The sequence below is a fragment of the Marmota monax genome, unplaced genomic scaffold (genome assembly GCF_021218885.2).
Source record: "Marmota monax isolate L192 unplaced genomic scaffold, Marmota_monax_Labrador192_F-V1.1 WCK01_AAM20220418_F8-fsc00109, whole genome shotgun sequence".
NCBI lineage: Eukaryota > Metazoa > Chordata > Mammalia > Rodentia > Sciuridae > Marmota > Marmota monax.
In genome coordinates this window covers 5,936,549-5,960,118 of record NW_026695229.1, presented here as the reverse complement: position 1 = coordinate 5,960,118, position 23,570 = coordinate 5,936,549, and the positions used below count along the sequence as shown (strand labels likewise).

Below are 23,570 nucleotides of genomic sequence, written 5' to 3'. Positions count from 1 at the left end.
TTGCATTATTTATTATTAACTTAAAAAGATATACATGTCTTGTAACAAAATATATTAGTGATGGTACACATGCATATAATCAACCAGAGGTGACTTTGCTTTCCAGTGGACATATGGAAATGTCTGCAGACATTTTTGATTCTTGAAACTGAGGGTAGGAGATGCTACAAGTGGACAGAAGCCTGGACTGCTATTCCACATCCTACAAAGCACAGGGCAGCCCCCTACATGTAATGTTTTGAACAACCAACAATAAAAATTAAAAAAAAAAAAAGAAAGCATTATCTAGCTCAGAATGTCCATAGTGTTGAGGTGAAATGCTTTAGTGTGGATCTAGTTTACCTTGGGGTAAAGGCTTGGTGCGCAGCGTGGAATTATTGAGGTGTGGTGAGAGTTTAAAGAGCTAAAGCCTAGTGGGAGTTTTGGGGTCATTATTAATGCAAACTTGAAGGAACTGTGGGATTCCAGTCTCTTCCTCATCTGCGTGTCTTAGCTACCATGAGGTGAGCAGTTTTGATCCTCCATTTACTCCATGATGTGCCACCATAGGCCCAAAGTCTTGGGGCCAATTAACTCATGGACTGAACCTTTTAAATTAGAGCCAAAATAATCCTTTTCTCTAAGTTGATTATCTCAGGTATTTGTTATAGTGATATAAAGCTGATCATCATATGGAGAAACTCTAAATTCAACCCAAAAACATTCAGTGGGAAATGAAATTAAGACAAAGCACAAATGAAAAGAATAGCAGTCAGAGGCACATTTGGCTGGATATGGATCTTCCTATCAGTCAAACCAAAGAGGGAAACACTATGTTAGAGGGCACACAGTGACCATATGGTAAAAACTAACCCACCAACCACCTTGAAGAAGTTTCTTTGGGTTCACAATCCTAATACAAATTCTTCCTAAGGTCAGCATGAAGGAGATACTGGGTGTGGGAAAAGACCACATCTTCCATCATAAAGGATCCCAATAATAAACCCAAGTGTAATCTCAGTGTGACTGCTTCCTACAGCATCCCACATTGCAAGGAAGGGGCAAAAGACAATGAAATTTAGCAACAGCCATTCTACAAAAGAACCCAAATGGCTACACCCAAGTCAACTTCTACTTTGTTTGGCTCTGTTGTATCCTGGTGGTAACATAGAAGATACAAATCTTTCAGAAAATGTCTCAAATGCTCTGTTCTGACAACCACACTCTGGATAACACTTGGATGACAGAGGGTTTGAAGTTACCTCCTTTGGCAATAAATTAGAACAGATAGATTTTTCAATTAAGGGCAGAAACATATTTTCTAGACTGCTACAGCAGGAAAACAATGCCACTTCCAGAAACGGTTCATTAAGATAAAAGAAATAAGGAAAGAGTAAACAATTCTGATTTTACCAGTGACACGTACTCTGACAACTGTATTAAGGGGCCAGAGTTCATACAGCTTAACCCATAATCCAATCAATCCATATCTCAAGGCCAAGGCAAAGTTATTTTGAAAGTGTAAAATGAACCCTGTTGAGAGAACTAGCAATTTATTTTGAAAAAAATTAAAACACCTATACCATGCACCAAATGTACAGCTCATATAGTAAAAGATGCAAGTGTTAAAAAATAAAACTAAGAAATAATTAAAAGGACATTTGTGCAGATTATCGATGTCAAAATTCATATGCCAATCCATCATTCTGGCCTTAGGAAGGAGAAGGTGCTTTAAGGGTAAAGGAAAAGCAAAAGATAATAAAAGATTGTTGATTTTTATTACATAATATTAATTGCACAAAATTCAGAAGATCAAAAATCCTATGGGTGGGGGATAGGGAAGAATGAAGGACCTTTGGATTGTACAGAGGAGAGTGAGGGGAGGGGAGGGGGTGTGGGGATGGGAATGACAGTGGAATGAGATGGACATTATTACTCTATATACATGTACTATTACACTACTGGTGTGACTCTACACCATGTATAGCCACAGAAATAAAAAGTTGTGCTCCATTTGTGTAAAGTGTAACAAAATGCATTCTACTGTCTTGTATAACTAAGTAGAACAAATTAAAAAATAAAATAAAAAATGTTTAAAAAATCCTAGCATCCAGATCTTGGTGTCTCATTTCTCCAATAAAAGAAAGAAAGGCTTCTTGGAGAAAGTAGCTGATTCTAGGACTGAAGCAGGACATATAAGGTAAGCCAGGATTATCTTGTAGAGGTAGAAAGTGTAGAAGTGCTCAACAAACGAAAAACCCCACAGTGATGGGACACGTCAAAAAACACAGGAGTCTATGGAAAGAGCTCCCAGTGGCCAGAGCTGGACAAGTCGAGTAACAAAATACAGTAAGTATTATTGGGTTATAACTCCAAGTAAAAAATAAATAAAAGTCCAAGTTGACATAAAAGAATGATGAAGAAATGAATAAAAGGGGGAGAAGAGTCAAAGCTTCCACAGAGAAGACTTTCAAATAAATTATGAAGGTGTCTGCCCTTTAAGAGGCAGAGCCTATTCCCTACTCCTTTAGAAGGTGCTGTAGCTACTGGCTTTATTCCTAAGAGCATTGCATGGAAAGAGGAACTTCACAATGAAGAAACTGAGCAAACACTACCTCAGCTAAGCAATTAAAGTCAACATCAACACTGATAAATCATATCCATAATGTAATGGGATGAAAAGAGCATTTTACCTTTGTAGTTTTCCTCCTCAAAATATATAACCCCTATGTAATTGTGAGAAAATTGCTTCCCAAGGAGGGTCAAAGAACACCTGACCAGTACTCCTCAAAATTGTCAAGGCTATCAAAACTAGTAAAATCTGAGAAGCTGTCACAGTCAATAGGAACCTAAGAAAACGAACTTAATGATTAAATGTAATTCCATATCCTGGAACCCACCAGAGTGGCTGAAGACCATGTAGGTGATGCATTTGAGGGGCTGATGTGAACTTAGTGAGTTAAATCTTGACCAGGAAGATCACAAGCGGTGCTCTGGAGTATGAAAAAAAGGGGGCATCCCCCAAAGGAAACTAAACATACAAAAATCTACCAGACCCTCTAGACTTCTTAGCTGCCAAAATTCATAAACCAATCAATGCCTTACCTAATCTAAAGTAGCAATCAAATAAATCAATTAACATCCTCCCCAGGGAGTGTACCTGGAATGACCTTGTGCTTTTTTGCAGACTGAACAAACAGCTGGTAGCCGGGAAGAGTTTCCCCCAAGTTTGCCAGGCAGTAGAAGCAGCAACTACAATAGGGGCGCTGGAGTTAAACTTGAAAAACACAACACAGCTTCAAGTTAGGGAATAAGAGCTGGCATCTAAAGACAGCCTTCCACTCTCCAGTCTGAACAGTCACATGGCCAAGCTCAGGTATAGCTTATGTAGCATCCATCACCTGAGTGGGCCTTAAGCTTCAGGACCTTGCTGATCATACATATTGTACTTCATCCTGCTCACATCCTTGACAGATGAGGGTGGGTAAAAAACAAGCCAGGACACCTTATTTCTGAGCATGAAGTACAGGAAGCTAACAAGTGAACGCTGAAATTGGAGCCCTAAAAGAATCAAGGTTTAAATATGGTAAATCATTCAAAAACTGTGCTGTCAAATTTCAGGCGTAAAATAAAAGTTGGAAGTTACATGGGATGTTCAGAGAGGTCAGGTCAGTAGGCAAAGGGATGTGAAAGAATGGAGAACCCGGTTTCACTCTGAGTTGACACCAGGAGGGTATATTGGCTTTGTAAGGGGAGTGAGCTGAACCAAAGTGAGGCAGGGTAGGCTCATGGGAACAGTGGTTGACATTGAGCACAAAAAGAAGCTAAGTCCACCAGGTTGGTCTCTGGCTCTATCATTAAGTGTGCTAGATTCTCTTGGAGAAATTCTGTATTTGGGTGACAAAGTTGTCCTAGAGGAAAACTGAAGGGTGCATAATAATTACCTCTGGAATTTGTTTAAAAGTGCAGACCTTAGGCAATACCCACAGCCTTGTACAAATATCAAGGGCTAAACTCCAGGGCCCTTTTCTGGGAGCTTAGAATCTACATATTTAATTAGCATTCATCAAATGATTTGGATGTAGGTGTCCAAAGAAACAAAAGTAGTCATCCCACTCTTTAGTCAGATCTCAATTCCAGTCAATACTAGTTTTCGGGTCCTCAGAGGGTTTTTTTTCCCCCTCTATCATACAGGGAAATAATAAATAAATTCAGACTTCAGTCAAGCGTATCATGTTCAGGTTACGTTATCAGGGAGAATAAAACATCAAGGTCAATTGCATCTAAATTGTTAGCGTCTAAGTTAGGACTGGAGGGAAAAATGCTGGGTTATGATTTAGGGAGTCTGAATATAGTCTCTTTGGGGCTGCTATGATCCCAGTGGTCCACGTATTCTTAGTGTTATAAAAGATTTTTATTTCTTTAGTTCCTTTCAAACTGAGAAATTAGTTTTCATAATCCAAATCTCTCACTCAATATGATATTAAAACTCAAGAGGAACGTCAATGCTCTTGTCTACATTCCAAGGATGGCACACCTCCGAGGAAACCGTTGCACCTCTGAGGAAACCCTTGCTCCGAAGGCAAGCTCAGCCCCAGGAGCGATGGTGCTGGCAGTTAAGCAGTCTGACACATCAGTGGGTCAAGGTGCTGTGTCCAGGTAATTCCTGGATGGACAGCTTCTGTGAGATTCCAGGACCCTGTGACTAGGGCTTCCTGGTAAGTCACCTGAATAAAGTCTCCTGATGACATCATTCAGTAGATTCAGACAAAGAATGGAAGAACCAGAGGGTGCAAGCTTTCAATCAGGAGTGTCACCTCCCAGGGCTGGTGGGTCATGTGGTTGTTTAGCTTTCTCCATCCCGAAAAAGGGGTATTATGGACCAAATGTCCGTAATGTTTGTATCTTCTTAAAATTCACAAGTTGAAATTCTATATTAGAACATGGGACTTTAAGGAAGTAATTAAGGGCAAATGAGATCCTATGGGTGGAGCTTTGACCTGCCAGGATTAGTGTCCTTATAAGAAGAGACTTCAGAGAACTCTTAAAATGACAATTTACATTAGAAATATCTTATTAGACACTTCTTAACTAGGCGCTGGGCTAAGAGCTTTACATGCATTTTCTCATTTAAGACTCAACAACTCATCACCAAGTCCATTTTACAGATCAGAAACTGAGTCTTAGAGGATTAAAAAAGCTGCCTAAGACACCCAGGAGGAAACAGGGAAAGAGCCATCAAAAACACATAATCTGACTCCAAACCTGGCTCTCTTAGGCACCATGCTATACTTCTTCCAAAGAAAAAAATTAATACCAAAATAAAGCAATTAATAGAAAATGTAAACAAACTTTGATTAAGAAAGTAAATTTAAAAATTAGAAAGCTAAGAAGAACCACATAAAATTGTGTGAAATTTTTGAATGAATTGTAATGCATTCTTCTGTCATATATAACAAATTAGAATAAAAAAATTAAAAAAAGAAAATACAATCATGTGTTAAACATGAAGTATGCATACTATGTGTTAGCTGTTGGTAAGAAAGTAGTGGTGTTTATTAAGAAAAAGATAACATAATAAAATAAAGAAGAAAGCAAAATGAAAACCAATTAAAATGGCAATGATGTGAAAATACCTTCTTAAAACAATGCTCAAATACTAAATGTTATAAAAGGGATAAGGTGACATTAATAAAATAGGAAAATGGGAGTCTCTATGTAAGAAATGGGCTCCCACAGCACAAAGGACTCACTCAATACTTAGAAAGGGATCTTTTGAGCACTTCTGAGCCAAAGTTATGGCATTCCAGTGGCCAAAATCTAGCAAACTCCAATTTTACCCTGATTACAGAATTTGCAACAACCCACGTGGAGGTTTGATGTGATGTTTCCCATGAAACACTGTTCTCAAAGAATCTTCTTTGAAAAAAAAGAGCTTCACACTCAATGCTTCTAGAGATGCTGGGGTGGGCCCTGAATTTCTGCTTAAAAAAAAAAAAAAAAAAAAGATCAACTTGGAATTCACCCTTCATGCAGGCAATTTTTTGCATGAGGGCCACTCACCTGAGCAGCACCTGCCCAGCTTCCAGTGGAATCCTGTCCCTGCTGGACTTCTACCATGCACAGTGGCATGTCAAAGACCCTGAAAATTTCTGCAGCAAACAAACCTGTTTCTCTTTGTTCAAGCCTTCTTATCTGACCCTGGAAATCTCATCCCATTTTCTTTCTTTCCTCAATAAGCTCTGTTTTCATCCTAAAGCAGTTTTATGAAAAACACTTTGGAAAACTCAGTCCTGAAAATATTGCTTGAGGTTTTAGAATACTTGGTCTAAGAGAGGGAATCTTTTACTAAGGCACCGATCTTGGTACTTTATTTAAAAGCAAATATTGCAGACATAGATGAAGAAGATGGTTCCACTGGGGTGATAAATATACCCAAGAGGGGCTGCCCCAGCATCCTGGAAGCACTGAGTATGAAGCTATATTTCTACATATTTAGATAGAAAACTTAAGTCATTTCTTAATAGCACCACAGGTACAAGGAATGCAGAAGAGAGGACATGATAAATGATCTCCAAAGTGACCCTTAACTCCTGCTTCCCAGAAGAAAACCACCTAGTGCTTCATGATTTGTTCACTGGGAGTGCAGGAGCAATCTGTGCTTTAGGAACTGAAAGGAACAAATGAAAAAAGATAAACAGAAACAAAAACAAAACCCCCAAACTCATGTTTTTTCAATAAGGCAATATTTACTCATCAGCACCAATTAAGCCATTCACCTCTTATGCCAAGAAAGGATAAAGCATGAAACCAGGTCTTCACCCAGCGTTCCAACAGTCCCAGCGCTCCTGGGTTATGCCACCCTGAATAGCAGCAATTTCAACTACAGAAAGGAACAACATCTTCTTACATTACCTCTCAGAGTTGGAGGGTTATTATTCTGAGTTTTATAGTTAGAGAAAAAAAAAAGCAGGTCTTTTTATTGCACTCTTCAGAGGAACAGCACAAGACACTTAAATGAGAGTGATGTAAAAGAAGTTGCAAACAAATCCTTTGAAATAATTTCCAAATGTGTGTGTCTGTTATTCGGTTTAAAATGATGAGAGCCTTTAAAAAAAAGTGTCAGAACACTATGCAAGTGTATCTGAGCTTGATTTTTGGAAGAAGGTAATATGTACATTGATGATAAAGAATACGGATAGCGTTGCAAGCAGACAGATCATAAATAGAATCCAAGTGCTGAGGATGAGTACGAGCGGAATGTGTGGGCTCTATCTACTAGTGAGCCCAGCGTGCGTTTTAGAGAGGGATGAGAAGTAAATGCTGAATGATGGGTGAGTGTGAAATATGCCTGTGGAAGACCAGGAAGGTTCCATCAACGTCTCTGAATCTCATATCATAGGCCATGGGGATGAGATGGCAGTTTCTCAGCTAAGTGGAGCAGGACTAAGTTTCTGCTTAAAAGAAAATCAACCTGGAATCCAAATGCCTGTGGAGAGGGAGGGAGAAGAGACATGAAGAACGAGAGCAGAAAGGCTGCTTTGGAGATTCAGACCTGGAGTGATTGAATCCTGAACAAGAGCAGCAAAAATTAGGGTGGAAAGTGGAATCCTGGGACAAACTCAAGAGTACTCAGGTGACGCTCCTTGAGTCTGGGTGTGTAATTCCAACAGGTTGACTTGGATATAGGTTTAGGTGATTATCCATGGGGTTTTAAGGGTTAGGAGAATTAAAATATTACTATTGTGGGAGGTCATAAATTTGGCTTTAGACACATAAAACAAGAAAATAAGCAATTTCCCAGATGAAATGCCTTGAAATCTCAATGAGAGTTAGGTCAGAAATATCTGATTGCAACTGTCCCCAAAGCATAGCACTGGGATTGGTAGTGTTGATTAGTATTTTGCAGATCCCTGGGAGAAAGTTCTCTTAGCTGCAGTGTGGATGGATTGGATTGAAAAATGATGATGGATTAAGGGGGTAATGTGGCAGAATATAGGATGGTAGCTTCCACCTGAAACATACACACTGGTTTAGTAAGACTCTCAAATTCCACATTCATACTCTTCAGTGTTTACAAATGTTGCACATGGTTCTAACCCAGAAATACAACAACATTTCCTTATTTCTTAAAAACTAAAATAAATAGTCTGTATCATTTAATAGAGGAAAAACTGAACCTAGTTTCATTAAAGACAAGAGAAGATAGAAGACTTCTTTTCACCACTATTATTTAATATTGCATTTAACATTTGAGTCAATGTTGTGAGCACTTTTCACCTCCAATCTAAGAAAAAGAAAGGAAGGGAGGAACAGAAGGAGAGTGGACAGAAGGAGGAAAACAGGGTAGAAAATTAAAAAGATATGTAAGCACTCAATTTTGTGCGAGTGTGTTAGAGGTAATATGAAAGGTTCCCATTGGCCTAAATTGGGTTAATTTGAGAATCAAAAGACTATTGATTGTAATTGATTGTATCACACTGAGTTAATCAATATCTGTAAGAATGCAGTGATTCCCCTCTCCCTAAAAGGGTAGGGAGAGACAGACAGAGGAGAGGAGGAGGGAGGGATGGGGGGAGGGGGAGGGGGGAGAGAATGACAGCTAATAAACGTGGAAGGAATCATATCATTGGAAAGTCCCATTTGGCAACCCCCAGTGTAATAACAGATTCAGGGAAGGAGCCACTGGATGGGAATACAATAAAGTGAAAGTCTGGTGGGGATTAGGCAAGTTTGAAGACAAACTGTTCCTTGTGATAGGGAAATCTGAAGAGCACCTCAATCAATAGTGCAACATAAGTGAAATCAAAAGACCAATCTTCGACCACATCAAAGATGACCAAGAGTTAATATCTGCGACATAAGATATACAAACTACATCAAAATTGGTAAGAGAAACACCAGGACCTTGCCCGAGTGGGTGGGGGTTGGAGATAGCAGTAGAGAGAATTTGCAGAAGCCAAGAAGCAGAGGTTCTTTCACCAGCAGGTGGAGAAAACTGCCGCAGCGAGGGCTGCATCTGCCTTCCTAAGGGAACACTGATAACTGAGATTTCACTAAATCGGGCATTTCCCCCACTGAACACCCCCCAGGCCACCTTCTGTCTACTCTCCACCTTGGGCCTGAAGCATTCAGTCCTGGGTCAGAAGACAGCAGGAAGAAACAGAGGACAAAGGGCAGAGGCTTGGGACAGGGAGGCTGTCCTTTCTTAGGAGGAAAACAACAATTTTGCCAGAAGTGGTCTCAGAGGGTGCCTCCTGGCCACGCCTACCCGAGGTCCCTCCTCCCTTGACAAAGGAGAGAAAAAAATTAGCCCCTGATGGCAAGGTGGAGCCTGGCACTCTCAGACATAGCTGGAATCTGACAGATGTTGCTAAGACTTTCCTGAAAATGGACTTTTCAGTGTATCTGAGGAAACCTCAGTGCACCTTCTGATTTGTCACTTCTGCTTTGGAGAATCATTTCTGTGGAATTATTAAAATGTGTTGTCGATGATTTACATACACTGGATTCATCAATAAATGGAATTAATAATATTTCCAACAAGAACTTAGAAGAATTATATAAACTTTTATATTATATATGAAACATAGTAAAATGCTACAAATGAACACAAATTGTATTTATGCAGTGATTTCAATATATATTATCATTTTATATATATATAATACATCTTCTATTTGGCCATTGCATTACAGGTGGTTATCTTCTCTTTTATACATTGTTTTGTTTTGAAATTATGTATTTAATATAATTATTTTCATATAAATCATGGGTCAGTCAGTCAACTTTTTCCTAAAGGAAAGGTAATCAACATTCCTGGTTTTGAAGTCTGTGATTTCCATCTTTATAACTCAGCTCTGTCAGGGTAACTTAAAGCAGCCACAGACACTATGGACTCATGTAATTGTGTTCTATTTACAAAAAAGACCAGCAAACTCTAGTGTGATATATACATGCTACTTTTAAAAATAAAATCTAAAGTGGTATAATGAAAATCAAAAAAAGAGAGGAATTTTCCTAGTGACAGGTTGGAAATACAGAAGGTGAAGAAGGCTTGATCAGTGCTTTATGGACAAGGAAAATTAGAATAATTTTAGGGTAGAAAGCCGGGAGACAAAGCCTCAAGGTACAAGAAAAAGACTCCCTTAAGAAAGTTGATGCAAAGCCAGGTTAAAAAAAAGGTGTCCTGGAGGTTGGACCAGGGAGGGCATAAGTTCACCTCTCCAGGATTGGCAAGAATCAGCACCCTCAGTTTCCCGCAGCGTCCCTGAAGGCCAACTGTCCTCCATTCAGTGGCACATGAGTGTGCCAAGGCATGACACTTCTTGAATAACTCTGAGGAATAGAAAATATTTCTTATTACCCAGTCAAAATCTTCTACCCACTAGTGTTTGCTCTGGACTCAGAATAAATTGATACTGAACCCCTCTGACACATTTCAGATTTTAGCTATTTGAAGCCATAATCATGGCTCCCGTTTCTCCATAGAAATTCTCTATTATGGACTGAATATTTGTGCCCTGCCCCCGACTCCCACCAAATTCATATGTTGAATTCATCATGCCCAGAGTGATGGTATTTGGGGGAGGGGTCTTTAAGAGGGAATTAGGTCATTAGAGTGGAGACCTCATGAGTAGCAGTTGCATTCATATAAAAGAGACCCCAGGGCTGGGGCTGTAGCTCAGCGGCAGAGTGCTTGCCTGGCATGTGTGGGGCACTGGATTCAATTCTTAGCACCATATAAAAATAAAATAAAATAAAATAAAGGCATGCTGTCCAAAAAACTAGAATAATTTTAGGGTAGAAGGCCAGGAGACAACTTCAAAAAATTGAAAAAATAAAATAAAATAAAAGACCCCAGAGAGTTCTCCAGCCCTCTTCCTACCATGTGAAGATACTAGGAGAGCCTGAGGCCTACAACTTGAAGGAAAGCCCTCATGAGAACCTGAACTCCTAACCTTGAACTCCAGTTTCCAGAACTGTAAGAAATAAATTTCTGTTGTCTATGACCCACCCAGCCAATGGACTTTATTATAGCAGCCTCTAAGACATCCTGAAAGCACAATTTTTCTAGAGCAGAAGTTACAAATTGGAGGCTTCTAATTATGTCTAGCTTGGTTCAATAAGTATCATAAAATCATCAAACTGGGCAAAAGAAAAAATCTTGAAATCATAACTTTTCTTCTAAAAATCCAGTCTTTTGGTTTCCTTAAGAAAAAAAAAAATCTGAAACACTAGTGACACTGGATTACATTCCCAAATGCCAACAATTGGCTTTAATCTAAGTAGCAGCCAACATGAGTTCAGGCTTCCCATTCTCCCATTACCAGCACTGAAATTCTTCAAGCCTTGCTCAGTTACACCTCTCTGCCAGGGACCCTGAGGACATTTAGTTTCTAGCCTTACCCTAAACTGAGATAGCAAAGAATGCTACAGAGAGTTCAGCCACAGTCCAGAGACAGGTTCCTATCCTAGGTTTAACATATGCAAGTTCTGTGACCCTGGGAGACAGCTGCATTCTCTGTGTTTCATCATTTGGAAAATGAGGGGGTTAAATGGGACGAGGCTTGGGTTCCTTATGCAGCCAACATTCTATGAATCTATAAATGGTTTAGCTAATTTTCAAATCTCACTGAGCTCATTGCCTGAAAAATGCCTGAAGTCATGAGTTCCACCTGCTAATAGCACTTTGAAAAAAAAAATAGGTATGACAATAAAATATCTGGATCCTTCAAAAACCATTTGCAAATAAATCCATACCAAGAAGAGCTAAATGTAAAAACAATACCATTCAGTCTCTTAATCCTCCAAAATTGAATTTCCAAGCCAAGAGTTCTAACAATTAAGAGAAAATTCCTACCACCAAGTTTAATGTTCCTATAAAAATTGCATCAATTGCACTGTTCAGTAGAGACAAATGAACACTTGATAAAGGGAGGGGTCAGAACCACAGAATGAAAGTTCCTAGCTTAAGATTAATGGTTTTCTCTCAATTCCTACCCACCCACACTACTACACCTACAGACACGATTCGGGTTTTAATTTGTTTTTATTTCTCTTGCCAGAACCCCTTACTTTTTCCATTAAGTTGAAATGGCTCATTCAATGCTCTCTCCAGTAAACTAAAAATATACTGGATTAAGGTGAAAAATGGTATTTAGCCTAGAGTAGGTAGGATATGTGGTTCTGGAGAGGAGGGCCTGCCTTTCTTGTCTCCAGTCCCAGTGCAAAGCCCACCGCATTTGAAGGGCTGCCGTACCCCTAGTCCACAGCATCAGGCAGGCAAGTAGGCTAGAGTTCAGTGTCCAGTGTCTGGAAACTTCAGCCATCCCTGGTCTTGTCTATCTGCTAATGTTGTGCACCCAACCAGACCTTTCACTTTGCCCGTGGGTCCTAAGCAGACTGAAACCATAGAAAGGTGAAATTTTCAGGCAAGTTTGAATTTCAGAATTTCCCTGCACACAGATGTTCAAAGTCCCTAGGGAATATTTAGATTAAAAAGCTTTCCCTGCTCCAGAAGATCCTCGGGATCACTGAGAAAAAGAAAATTTGTGGTAGAGCTTCAAGTCATGAGGGAGCATGTTTCCACAGTCATAGGCTCTCAGGCAATGGACCTGGTACCTTGGCCCAAGATTTCTAAGGTCAATAACAGGAAAGTTCAGTCTTGAACTACATTTACTCAAAGAACATCACAATGATTTCTCAGCCCTTGACAAATCAATGTTCTGTTTAATGATCAAACTGTAGGTAGCTCCCCAGGAAGCAATATTGAAGTTTGAGGATCTCATTCAGCTCTGTGGAGACTAGAAACGTGGCTGAATATTCACTGTTCATGCAATGGTTCTCAGTCCAAGATAGATGCTCCATAAACGGTGTGGAAAGCAAAATAATCTCCCTTAAAGGCCACATGTTTTCAATTTGCCTTCTCAGATTCGAAGTTTTTCTTTGGCAGAGATTTAATTTTGCTTTATCTTTGGACATTTTCAATTTAACTACAAGCAGATTTTTATCTAGGTGGAAGAAATCCTCTTCCACAAAACATTAAATGCTTATCACATAATAGATGCTCATGAAATGTTTTCAGAATGAATAAGTAGTGGGAAATTACTTGAAAATAATTAACCAGAATTTTTTAAAAATATGCATGTGTTTATACATCATATGTAATATGATAAATTGTGTTTGTGAATAGATGCACGTGTGTGTACATACATATAATGCATTCTTATTTTGGTTTGTGAGCTTTGGTCAAATTTCTCTTTAGAAGCTTGAATCCTCATATATGATATTTTAATATATCTATATACATAAACACAAAATATTAGCATTAATATTATACATATACCTTAATATTATATATAAAACATATACACACATACATACAGAATATACACACACACATATGTATATACATAGTGATATTTTTTCCTCTCTCCCAGGAAAAGATGAAAATAATTTGAATTTCACTATTTTTCACAAGAATGTCACACCATGAACAGAATATATGTATCTAAGAAAGTTAAATTTTACTTTATTGCAATGAAAAATATTTGTGAAATCCCTATGAAAGAGACCCCATCAAATATTGTGCTATCTTGCTATTGAAAGTTATTAAATAAGAAGAAAACATTGCCAATAAAATCCCCTGCTGAAGTTACATCCAGATGACTTCAATACCAATTGATTCTGTCCTTGGAAGTTCTAACAGGCGTTGTTGACAACCTCACCCTTCCACATAAACACAGATTTAAGCAAACCTCCTAAACATCAGCCTTCTGAAACCCAAGGGGCTCAAATCTTCTCAGGCACAGACAAAATGAATACGCCACATGAGAAGAAGGAGTCACCAGGGTGGGTACATGACACTACTGTCTCTGATTTCTGGGTGTCTGAATCCTTAAAGATTCTGAAATGTCTACTCATTGTTTCTTTTCAGAAGATGTAAAAGTCAGGCCTGGCCTAAAGAAGGAAGTTTTTCAACTACTGCAAAATAGGAGAGCATCACCTTGGAGAAGTCACCAGGTAATCCTAACTCAGGTCTGATGCTACTCAAGGCAGGGCTGGAAAGCAGGGAGAAGACAAGACTCATTCTACAGAAAAATGCAATTCCATCTCTTCACTGAGTGGGCTTGGGAAATCGTCTCCAGTCCCGAGGTTTGCTCATTTATTTAACAAGTGTTTTGGACATTTACAATCCCAGCCATATACTTCATACATCCTTTAAGTAGTTATTGCGTGCAGAGCAGTGTTCGTGATACTTAGGAGATCTCAGAGAAAACGCCCTGTTCTTGTGAACCTCACCTCTTCTGAATTTCTAGCTGACATTATGTTATGCATTTTCTGGATGCATACATGCAGACAACATTCTGGAAGCAACACAATGCAGACTTTCTCAACTCTTGGGAAGGTCTTGAGTTGTCCCCTGGGTCACTCATTCATTTAACACTCAGAGGCAGTCCTGCTGTGGCAGATGCTAGAACAAGTATTTTCAGGAATACTAAGGTAAATGCCACATGGGCCTTAACCTTGAGGTGTGCAGCATTCAGCAGGGAGACTGCAAGTCAGGAGAGTTAATGGCGAGTGTTTCATGATATCTGTCACTGGGGAGTTGAGTGGAGGGGGAAGAAATCATATCCTATTGGAAAACTGAGTGATGGTTTCTTCTAGACAGTGAGATTTAAGGTACATTTTTAAAATGGATAAATTTATAGAGGGGTGCAGAGCCTAAGACTAGAAAACAGTAAAAGGAAAAATTATATAATTATATAAAAATTCAAAGATGTTTAGAGAAATGTGGAGGACCCACATTAAAAAAAAATCCACATGGCCATTGCTGGAGACAGAAGGGGCAAGCGGGGTGGACTGGCCACATGCTACAGGCCTCCAACGCCAGCCTAGGGAGTTGGCTTTTAATTGTGTAGGTCGGCCACTCCCCAGGATTTCAAACACAGGAATGACATGCTTACATTCAACATGACAAAGTCATTGGGCCCAGAGGAAGCAGAAACCTGAGGGCAAAGAGCAGTTTTTATTAAGTCCTAGCAGCAAGAATAACAAGTAAGAGATTCAATTCAACAATAATTGAGACTGACTACTGCTTCCTGGGTGCTGCGAAGGCAAAGACAAGATAGATGAGTTAATCCCTCTCTTCACTTGGTAGAGAATGCCAATAACAGAGAGTCAGGATCTACAAAATGTCTAGGAAGTAAGGAAGACCCTGAACCATCACCTTGTGGTAGCTTATATAAAGGAAAACATAGTATCTGAGGACCCAGAGAGCTAAAAATGTCATCCAGACCCTGTTCCAGAAGATGTTAATGGGTTTTATTTTGTATAAGACAGAGTACATTACAAGGTTGAATTTTGGTTAAGGAGAGCACTGTTACACCTGTCAGTCATTCAGCAAATAACTAGAGAGGCATCTGCTGTGCTCCAGGCATGGGGTGTATCAACAGGTTCCTGCTCTAAGAAAATTTACAAGTTAGGAGAGATGGGCAATAAGCACACAAGTAAGAAAATATATACTGAACATGTGGTGCTAATTGGCATGAAGGAAAAGAAAGCAGGTAGATAGGTGAAAGAGTGTTGTAAATGACAGGTCAGGAAAAGTCTCTCTGAAGGGGTGATATTGCTTATAGCAGAAGCCAGGGGGATGAAAGCTGGGGAACAATCCTTCCAGATCAAGGGAAGAGCCCAAGTGAGAGTGTACCTGCACATTCTAAGAAGAGCCAGGACACTGGGGACTGGACTCCAGAAAGCAGAGGAGAGTGGTAAGGCAGGAGCTGGAGTTCAATTACACAGATCCCTGTAGACCAAGTAGGCAATCTGGGCTTCGTTCAGAATGGAAAGGAACCATAGCAGGGTTGTGGATGAAGAAGTGATACAATGCAGGCTCCAGGAGGACAAGGATTTGTGACTGTTTTGTGTTGTGTTCCTGCCACCCCATAGCACCTAAATCCATGCCTGGCCCACAACAGATGTTTAGTTAGTATTTGTTGAATGGATGAATAAATGATATGATTTACAGTTGAGGGTTGCTCTATGGAGACTGCAGATGGGTAAAGAATGCAGGCGATCAGGGGGATTACAACAGGCAAAGTCATGCTGGAAGGAGCAGGTGAGAGGCAGTTGACAGATTTTCTATGTGATAAGGTTCTCAGGAAGGTGCTCAGGACCTTGGCCTGAGCATCTGGAAGGGCAGAATGAAAATTGGGGACTGTATTTGCACATGCTAGTTTTAAGATTACGTGGCGTTCGGGGGAAAAGGCTGAGTTGTTGTTTATGGAAGCTCTGGTATGAGTCAGGACTGAGGAAGAAAACTGGGATCCTCAGTGAGAAGACCCTGTTCAGCCAAGGGAAGGAACATAGAAGAGGCCTAAGAGCCAGTCCCTGAAGGAATCCCATCATTTACAGGTCAAAGTCCAGTAGAGGTCAGTGGGGATAAAAATTGAGGTGCCTCTCAAAGAAGCTGAGAAAGAGGATCCAGGAAGGAGAAATCAGGGGAATCTGTGTCCTAGAAGAAGCCAGAGGTTCCAGAAAAGAGAATGGTCCATGTAGTGAAAGGCCACTGATGTTAGCAAGGTTGGGGTAGAGAATTATCCTTTGTATTCCAGGCACTCACCAGGAGAACAGGGGTGGGGACTGTGGGGGGGGGGTTGTGGGGGGATTGTCAAGGAGTCTAAGAGCCTGATGGTGCTCTCAAGAAAGGAGCAATGAGGCAGAAATGCAAATGTAGCTTTAAGTGAGCTGGTATTATTCTCATCTCAGGCTACAGTGAGGGTACTTCTTTTATTTTATTTCACAATTTACATATATGTTAAATGCATGATTTATATAAACCAAATATTGCACCATAAAATGTGTCTTTAGAGATTGAGATGGAGGGAGCAAAGAAAGCCAGTGAGACAATGTTTTTTTAAGACATATTCTATAAAAGGGAACAGAAAATCTACATGGGGTATGTGGAGCTAGGGAGCAAGTTTGCAAAATGTAATACATTTCAGTTCATTTGTATGCCAATAATTTTCTTAACATCATCCCTTTTACATGCAGGTCCTGTGCCCCGTTAACATGTACAGAGGGGACAATAAGGACAATGCTGAGGAGGCAGAGGAAGGGAGATAATGCTCATAAAACCCTCAAAACAATTTTTTCCCTTAATTTCAAAAAGCTAATTTCTAAAAAAAAAAAAAACAAACAAAACTTGTGGTCAAAATAAAGGAAATAAATTTAATTAGTTTTTAAGTTTTGATGGATAAAGGTAAAGAAAAAAGGAAGTCCTTTAAAGGATAAACATCTATTGATTGTGTCCTGTAGTCGTTTAGTTGGTCTGTGTATTACAGGAAAGAAGATGCTGATGGGGGTTCTCATGGAGTCCATCAGCCCTGGGGTCTGTCAGCCAAAGCAAGGTCTTATGTGTTTAATTTTAGTCTGTCCATTCTTTTTCCTCCCTTTAATCTGAATCTTTGACTTTTAATGAAGTGTAAGATTGGGATTTCTGTTTCTCAAATAGAAACCCCCTATCAAAAAATAAAAAATAAAAAAAGGTCAAAACACGGACATTCATGCAGGTTAAATAGGTGTCAATTTAAGGACAAAGTGATTGAATTACAATCCCTGGCCATGTATGTGAATTTTGATCCTTTTTCCCCCTTTCTTTCACACACATGATATTTCCCTGACATCTGTGCAATACAAATATATCTAGAAAGTGTGAAATGAAAAATCTGCTTCACTAAATATATAAAAGGGACTCCGAATGAAGTCTCCATGATAGCATCCGTCATCATGGGCACAGATGGCGAACTTTTCCAGCTCTCCCCTACACCCCCAATAATGGCTTAAGTTTCATTCTCTGAATACTCCTCAAAATATCACATGCACTAGATGGATGCCTGGTAACAGAAGAGCTTGTCTGTATACATCCTTATTTTTCAGTCTTCTGTGTGCATCAAGCTTCCGGCCAATAAATCAGGAAAAATACAGTTTCTAAACAAATGATGCAAATAATAATTTTAAAAAATCACTATGTCTATGGAAATCCAGATGATCAGAGAGTCTAGTTGTCTTTGTGAAATTTTGCCAATAAGTAGTGGCATTATAGCCATCCTACATGGACTACTTACCATGTTTCCTATAGTGTTCACATCTCAGAATACAACAGCTACTTACCAATACCCCCACACCCACACTTAATGGTATGGAATATATAAAATGACCAATAAGTTATTTTGTTTAAGAAAGCATTTACAAGGCTTTAAGACACAAATGCATGGTATGTAGGTTTCATATGGTGGTCAGAAAGTATGTGAGAATACATGTATATCCTCCACAGTCCTCAGAAAACAAGGTCTGTCTGGCTCATACTTAATTTGGAAAAGTAACGCTAACAAATAAACCTCAGAAAGTAGACATGGTTGAGACAAATAGGAAGTTTGCAACTTTCAGGGCTCTGACTCCTGCCCTGGGTGGGGCAGGGTGGGGGTGGGTGAGGGTGTAATCATGGAGTGTTTTATGAATGTGGAGGATGTTACAGAAGATTGGAGGGAACTAAAGAAGCAGGGTAGGGCAAACGGGAAACCAAAGAGAAACTGAAAAGGATCATAATTGGATGAATCACGGGAACACTTGCTGCAAGGGTTATGCAGCAAGGAAACACTCAATAGTGAGAATGAAAGGTGCTTTACTATAGATCTTGAAATCTTAATTATCAAAACCTAAAATTCTAAACATTTTGCACATTTTAGAAGTTGTACACTTTTCCACCAGTGCACTCTTCATTGAAAACATGAAATATTGAAAACCTCTTTCTTTTATAGAGTAAACTTAGTGTTACAAATAAGAATTACTGTAGATGCCTATAGAGAATAATGCTAATAGAAGGCTTAAAGTGGTCATTAGATAGCCCACAGATGTACACACATGGCCTTAAGAATTTCCATGTATATTACAGAGTACATATATTGCAAACTTAAACTACCACTAACGTTTTCACTCTCTAATTGTCTCACTGGAGTAAAGCAGCAAAAATAATCACAGAATCATGGTGTTAGAAGTGACCCTTGGAATTGCCTGGTTCAACTTTCTACTTCTAAGGAAGAAACTAAATCTCATAGAGGAAAAGTGACTTGAAGGGAAAAGACCACATAAAACAGTACATGTTTTTTTTTAAAAAAAAAAAAAATTCTGAAAGTCCACGAATATCAGATGTGCCTAGGATTACTTTACAGTGATAGGTAGGTATTGAACTTCTTGGTTCCATAACAGTAACCTGTCCTATTTTTTAGAGTGAAAAAGGAAGCAGGTTTTAGGGCAAGAAACAGAAGTGTCACTGTCTGTAAGTCATATCTGTTTAAGAAATCTGCCTGTCTGGATTCACAGTAATGCTGGACTGACCCAGGAATGATGGTTGTCTCTGTTCTAACTGCTGGATAATTTCAGAAGCACAATGTATGGTGGCTAAATGTGATTTGAGCACATACGGGTCAGCCAGTGGCCTTCCCTAGATTTGTCTCTCATCTGAGCAAGTTCTGGGTGGTAGAATCAAGACTTGGAGAGAAGGTGGACATCAGGGTGCTCAGTCCTTCTGTTCCAGTGCAGGTATGAGGAAAGAGTACTTGGGTCAAACAAGTTTCTTTTCAAAAGTAAGACAGAACAGAGCAGTGCTCAGATAAATTTTGTCAAAATGGACAAACCAGATCATTCAAGTGGAAATACATTACCCAAACATACATTTGAACTTACTCTCTATATGGTTTTGATTGTTTATTTGCTTGCTTATTTTAATTACTGCAGGGGAGGAGTCTCTCTCAGAGACAGTCTGATAGAAGAACTGGATTTGAGTCCTGGATCACCATTTCCCTTAAGCATCTTACATAACCTCTTCGATTCCCCCAGCTGACTCACGAAGCAAAGGATTCCCACCTACCTCCTGCCTATACAATTAGGAAGCATTTTTATGACCTGAAATCCATGGAATAAACATTTCTGAGAACATACCATGTACCAGGAAAAGTACTAGGTGCTGAAAAGATGAGATGAATATAACAACATCCTTGTCCTGAAAAAGCCCAGACCATGTTTAAACAAGAAGGCTATGGCACATTTACAACTCCGGTAACTGCGATGTAATCAGTCTTAGCTGTATGAATGAATAGGCTATATAAAAACAGGAAAGGAAGTGGTTAATTGTACCTGGCAGGGGCTGTTATTCCAGGATGTTATTTCAATTGTAACTTTTTAAAATATGAGTGCACAACTGTGGAAATTTGTGTGCTAAGCATGAATCAATGATCAAATACCTCAACCATTCCTTAATTTTAATAATTACTATAAGCACATGAAGTCACTTTGCTTGACTGTTTAGAACAATTATCGCTTCACTCATATATAACAAGCAATAGTGCTAGCAAGTTTTATGAGCAACACCAAATTATATCAGAAAAGTATGCCTGATGCTATTGCTAATTACTGCCTAGGATGAAATGGCTATTTAAAGTCTTTCATTAGAAACAAACACACAAAAATCAATCGTTGGAAATAAGCTAATTCCTGATTATCCAAGACAAGGTTGTAGTGAATAACTAAATCCACAAATGAGAAAAACCTGTTAACCAATTAATTCAACATTCTTTGCTCCCCAGCCCCCCACCAAATCATTGTGATAGTAGACAAAGAATGACCTGTTTGAGTTGTTGGCTAATTTCATCTGTAGGAAAAATGTAGATACAGGGATTTTTAAAACTCTGAGGTAGAAAAATAAACCACACCTTCTACAATAAATTCTAGGTTTGCTTATATTGTTTGGGCTATGGTTATTTGCCTTTCCTGAACTGGGTAACTTTTCTTACCCTTCTATCATTTTTTACAGAATGCTACAACTAGAAAGAACCTGAGAATCAGATAGTCCAACTTACTTTATAGAGAACAAATGAGACAGAGGTTTGTCTCCTCATGATCACATCTGACTTTTCAATATTTGCTTTATTAATAGTCATCTCTGATGCAGAGGAGGTAAAGCTTAATCTTTTAACATACCTATCTTTAAAAGCCAGAAGTTTAAAAGGACTCAAGTCCAATGACATTATGTCAACAAATAATAACAGCTGCAGTCTCTCTATACTGATGCGTTGATAGGCTGTTCCAGCCCAGGATGTGGCCTCCCTATCAAGTCAATAATATCACATTCTGAACAAACTTAGGCAATTTGCCTTCATGAAAAACTACCCCACACAAAAAGAGAACTGTCATCCTACAAAGCAGCCAACTACATTAGACTTGAGATCCTAGTGTGAATTTAGTCGGAATATAGTTTAGTAAATGACATACTATAAAGCCCAATTTGCCTCTAGATATAGGAATTAAAATAGTGCTTCATTTTCCTATGCTACATTCCAGAGGGGGTAGCAAACAGAGGGAACAGGCAACAGGGAATCCTGTCACAATGTATTCCTCTACCAAACAGGCACACACATTCATACTAGGGTAGGCAGACTCTAATCCCTTCTTAGTGGAAAACACACATTTTCAAAATGAATCCCCGATCTAGAATGAATTACCGTAATAGCCACAGCCGGAGAGAGTCCGCTGATGAGAAATGCGGATCTGGCCACCTGCTTTGAGACGCCTTGGACCACAACACTGCTGGGATCTTTAAAGGCTGGCTTTTTCAGGTAGGGCATCTACCCTCTTATATCGCGTTTAAATTCCAGGAAAAGAGAGAAGATGCCTCCCTTAATTTTTGAACTATGCTGCTCTTCCTGTATCCATTTCTGCTGAACACAGCATTGTTATCTTTTCAAAGAAAGAAGAAAAACAACAAGGGGAGAATTGCACCACTGCAGATCCCAAGAGAAGTAAGCACAAAACTACAGCAACGTCAAATAATATCCGGCAACTAGGAAAATCCCCACATGCTATCTGGTGTCAGCCCAATGCAGAATGAGGCGCGCTGTGCCCGGAATCACAGGAAGTCAGGCATCTCTGCAGCCTGTGTCCCTGCCAGCTACCCCCACGCGCTGAAATTCGGCAGGGAAGAAGTTATGGTGCCCAGCCTCTGTGCAAGACAGAACACGCATCCACACTCCAAAAATCAGCCCAGTGGCCGGGACATCTAAACAGCAGAGCAATCAGAAAGCCCTGGAGCGGGGAATGAAAGGGCCACTTTGTTGGAGCCTTCGAATTTTGCTGCATTGTCACGGCTGGGGAATGTATGGGTAGGAAGCGCACCTCCAGCCAAAAAGGACCAGACGTGGTTTTTCCGGGTACCTCCCTCCCCGCTTGTGTGCAGGTCGCAATACGGTAGGCGACATGACGGGCATCTCCCGCTCAAACTCAGGTGGCAGGCCCAGCTGAGAGTCACAGCCGGTGGGGACAAGGAGGCGCTGGAGCAGCACCCACAACGCGCATCCTCCCCGCCTGCCACCACCCAGGGGAGCAAGGGCTGGACCTGGCCACGCTTCTCCTGAGCTAAGCACAGACGAGCTTATGCCGAGACTGTGGGCGCTCGCTGGGCTAACCACGGACATTGCGTGGGACACAATTGTCCAAAAGCGACTCGAAAGCGAAGCGCAAATCCTGGGCTTTGGTTCACAAGGGGTGGGTGTGGGCTGGGAAGGGGGATTACGTAGGTCTCTCCGCCCCCTCCCCTGACACCTCCTCGCCACTGGGAGGGCGCCGAGGGGCGGGGGAGGCGCTGCGAACCCGCTTGGGGGCTTCTTTGTTTCTTTCCGTGCCCCGCAGGAGGGCCGGGTGCGCCTGCTATACCCAAGCGACCCGGGCATCCCAGCGGTACCCGGACAGCTGCGCGCCCCAGGCTGACAATTGAACCTCGCGGGAGAAGCGAGAGGGTGGGAAGGAGGGTGGATCCCGGCCCCAGGGAGGGAGGGCGCTGCTGGGGCCTCGCGAGCTGCTAGGAAGACGCCCAGAGAAGGGCGGGGGGGGGGGTGCAGGGGCGGCAGGCAGAGTCCCCGCAAGGCGCTCTCTTACCTTGGCAGTCCCGGACTGGGCACAGATCATGCTCCTGTCAGGGTGCAGGTTAGAGCCGGGGGGCGCACGTGCCCTGCATAGGCGCCAAACACCAGGCACCTGCTTTGGGGGACGCGGACGATCGCCAGCTCTCGCCGAGCTCTGGCTGCGGGCTGCCGGGAGCGAGCGGCTGTCACCGCCACCGCCACCGCCACCGCCACCGCGGAGCTAAGCGAGCGGCTCGGTGAGTGCGTGCGAGAGGAGAGGGCCGTCTCGGTCAGAGGCGCACGGTCTTGCAGTTCCAACAACAGCGCCTGATGCGCGGCAACGCAGCACACTTCATCGCTTTATCCTCCCTCCCTCCCTGCCTGTTCCTCTGTGGGTACCAGACTCTCGAACCAACCACAAGCCGGGCTTGCTCTCATTAGCGCTGCCCCGCCCTGCAGCCTCCGCGTACCCCCCCTCCCCGCCCCCGCCGTAAATATATATTGATTCTTGTTACTGCCAGCCCCATCCTTCCAATATCCAGTTCGAGAACTGGGCATATCCAGGACCAACTACTGCTCATCAGCCCTTTTGTGTATGTGCAGTGTGGTCTGAAAAGATGCGGTACAGACACCTTA

The 23,570-nt window shown here is 40.9% G+C and overlaps 1 protein-coding gene across 7 annotated transcripts in view; it reads right to left on the bottom strand.

Annotated features, from left to right (window-relative positions):
- Window positions 1-23,250, bottom strand: part of Hecw1 (HECT, C2 and WW domain containing E3 ubiquitin protein ligase 1) — a 417,595-nt gene extending 394,345 nt beyond the window's left edge. For 3 of the 7 annotated variants that reach the window (XM_058576840.1, XM_058576836.1, XM_058576841.1), the window contains exon 1: window positions 21,540-22,413. In XM_058576840.1, coding sequence (XP_058432823.1) covers window positions 21,540-21,662 — 123 coding nt within the window. In that variant the 5' untranslated portion in view covers window positions 21,663-22,413. Of the gene's footprint in view, window positions 1-21,539; window positions 22,414-22,968 lie in introns of those variants that run through there. The other 4 variants (XM_058576839.1, XM_058576837.1, XM_046437911.2 and 1 more) reach the window with 3 other exon arrangements.
- Window positions 23,251-23,570: the final 320 nt, after the last annotated feature.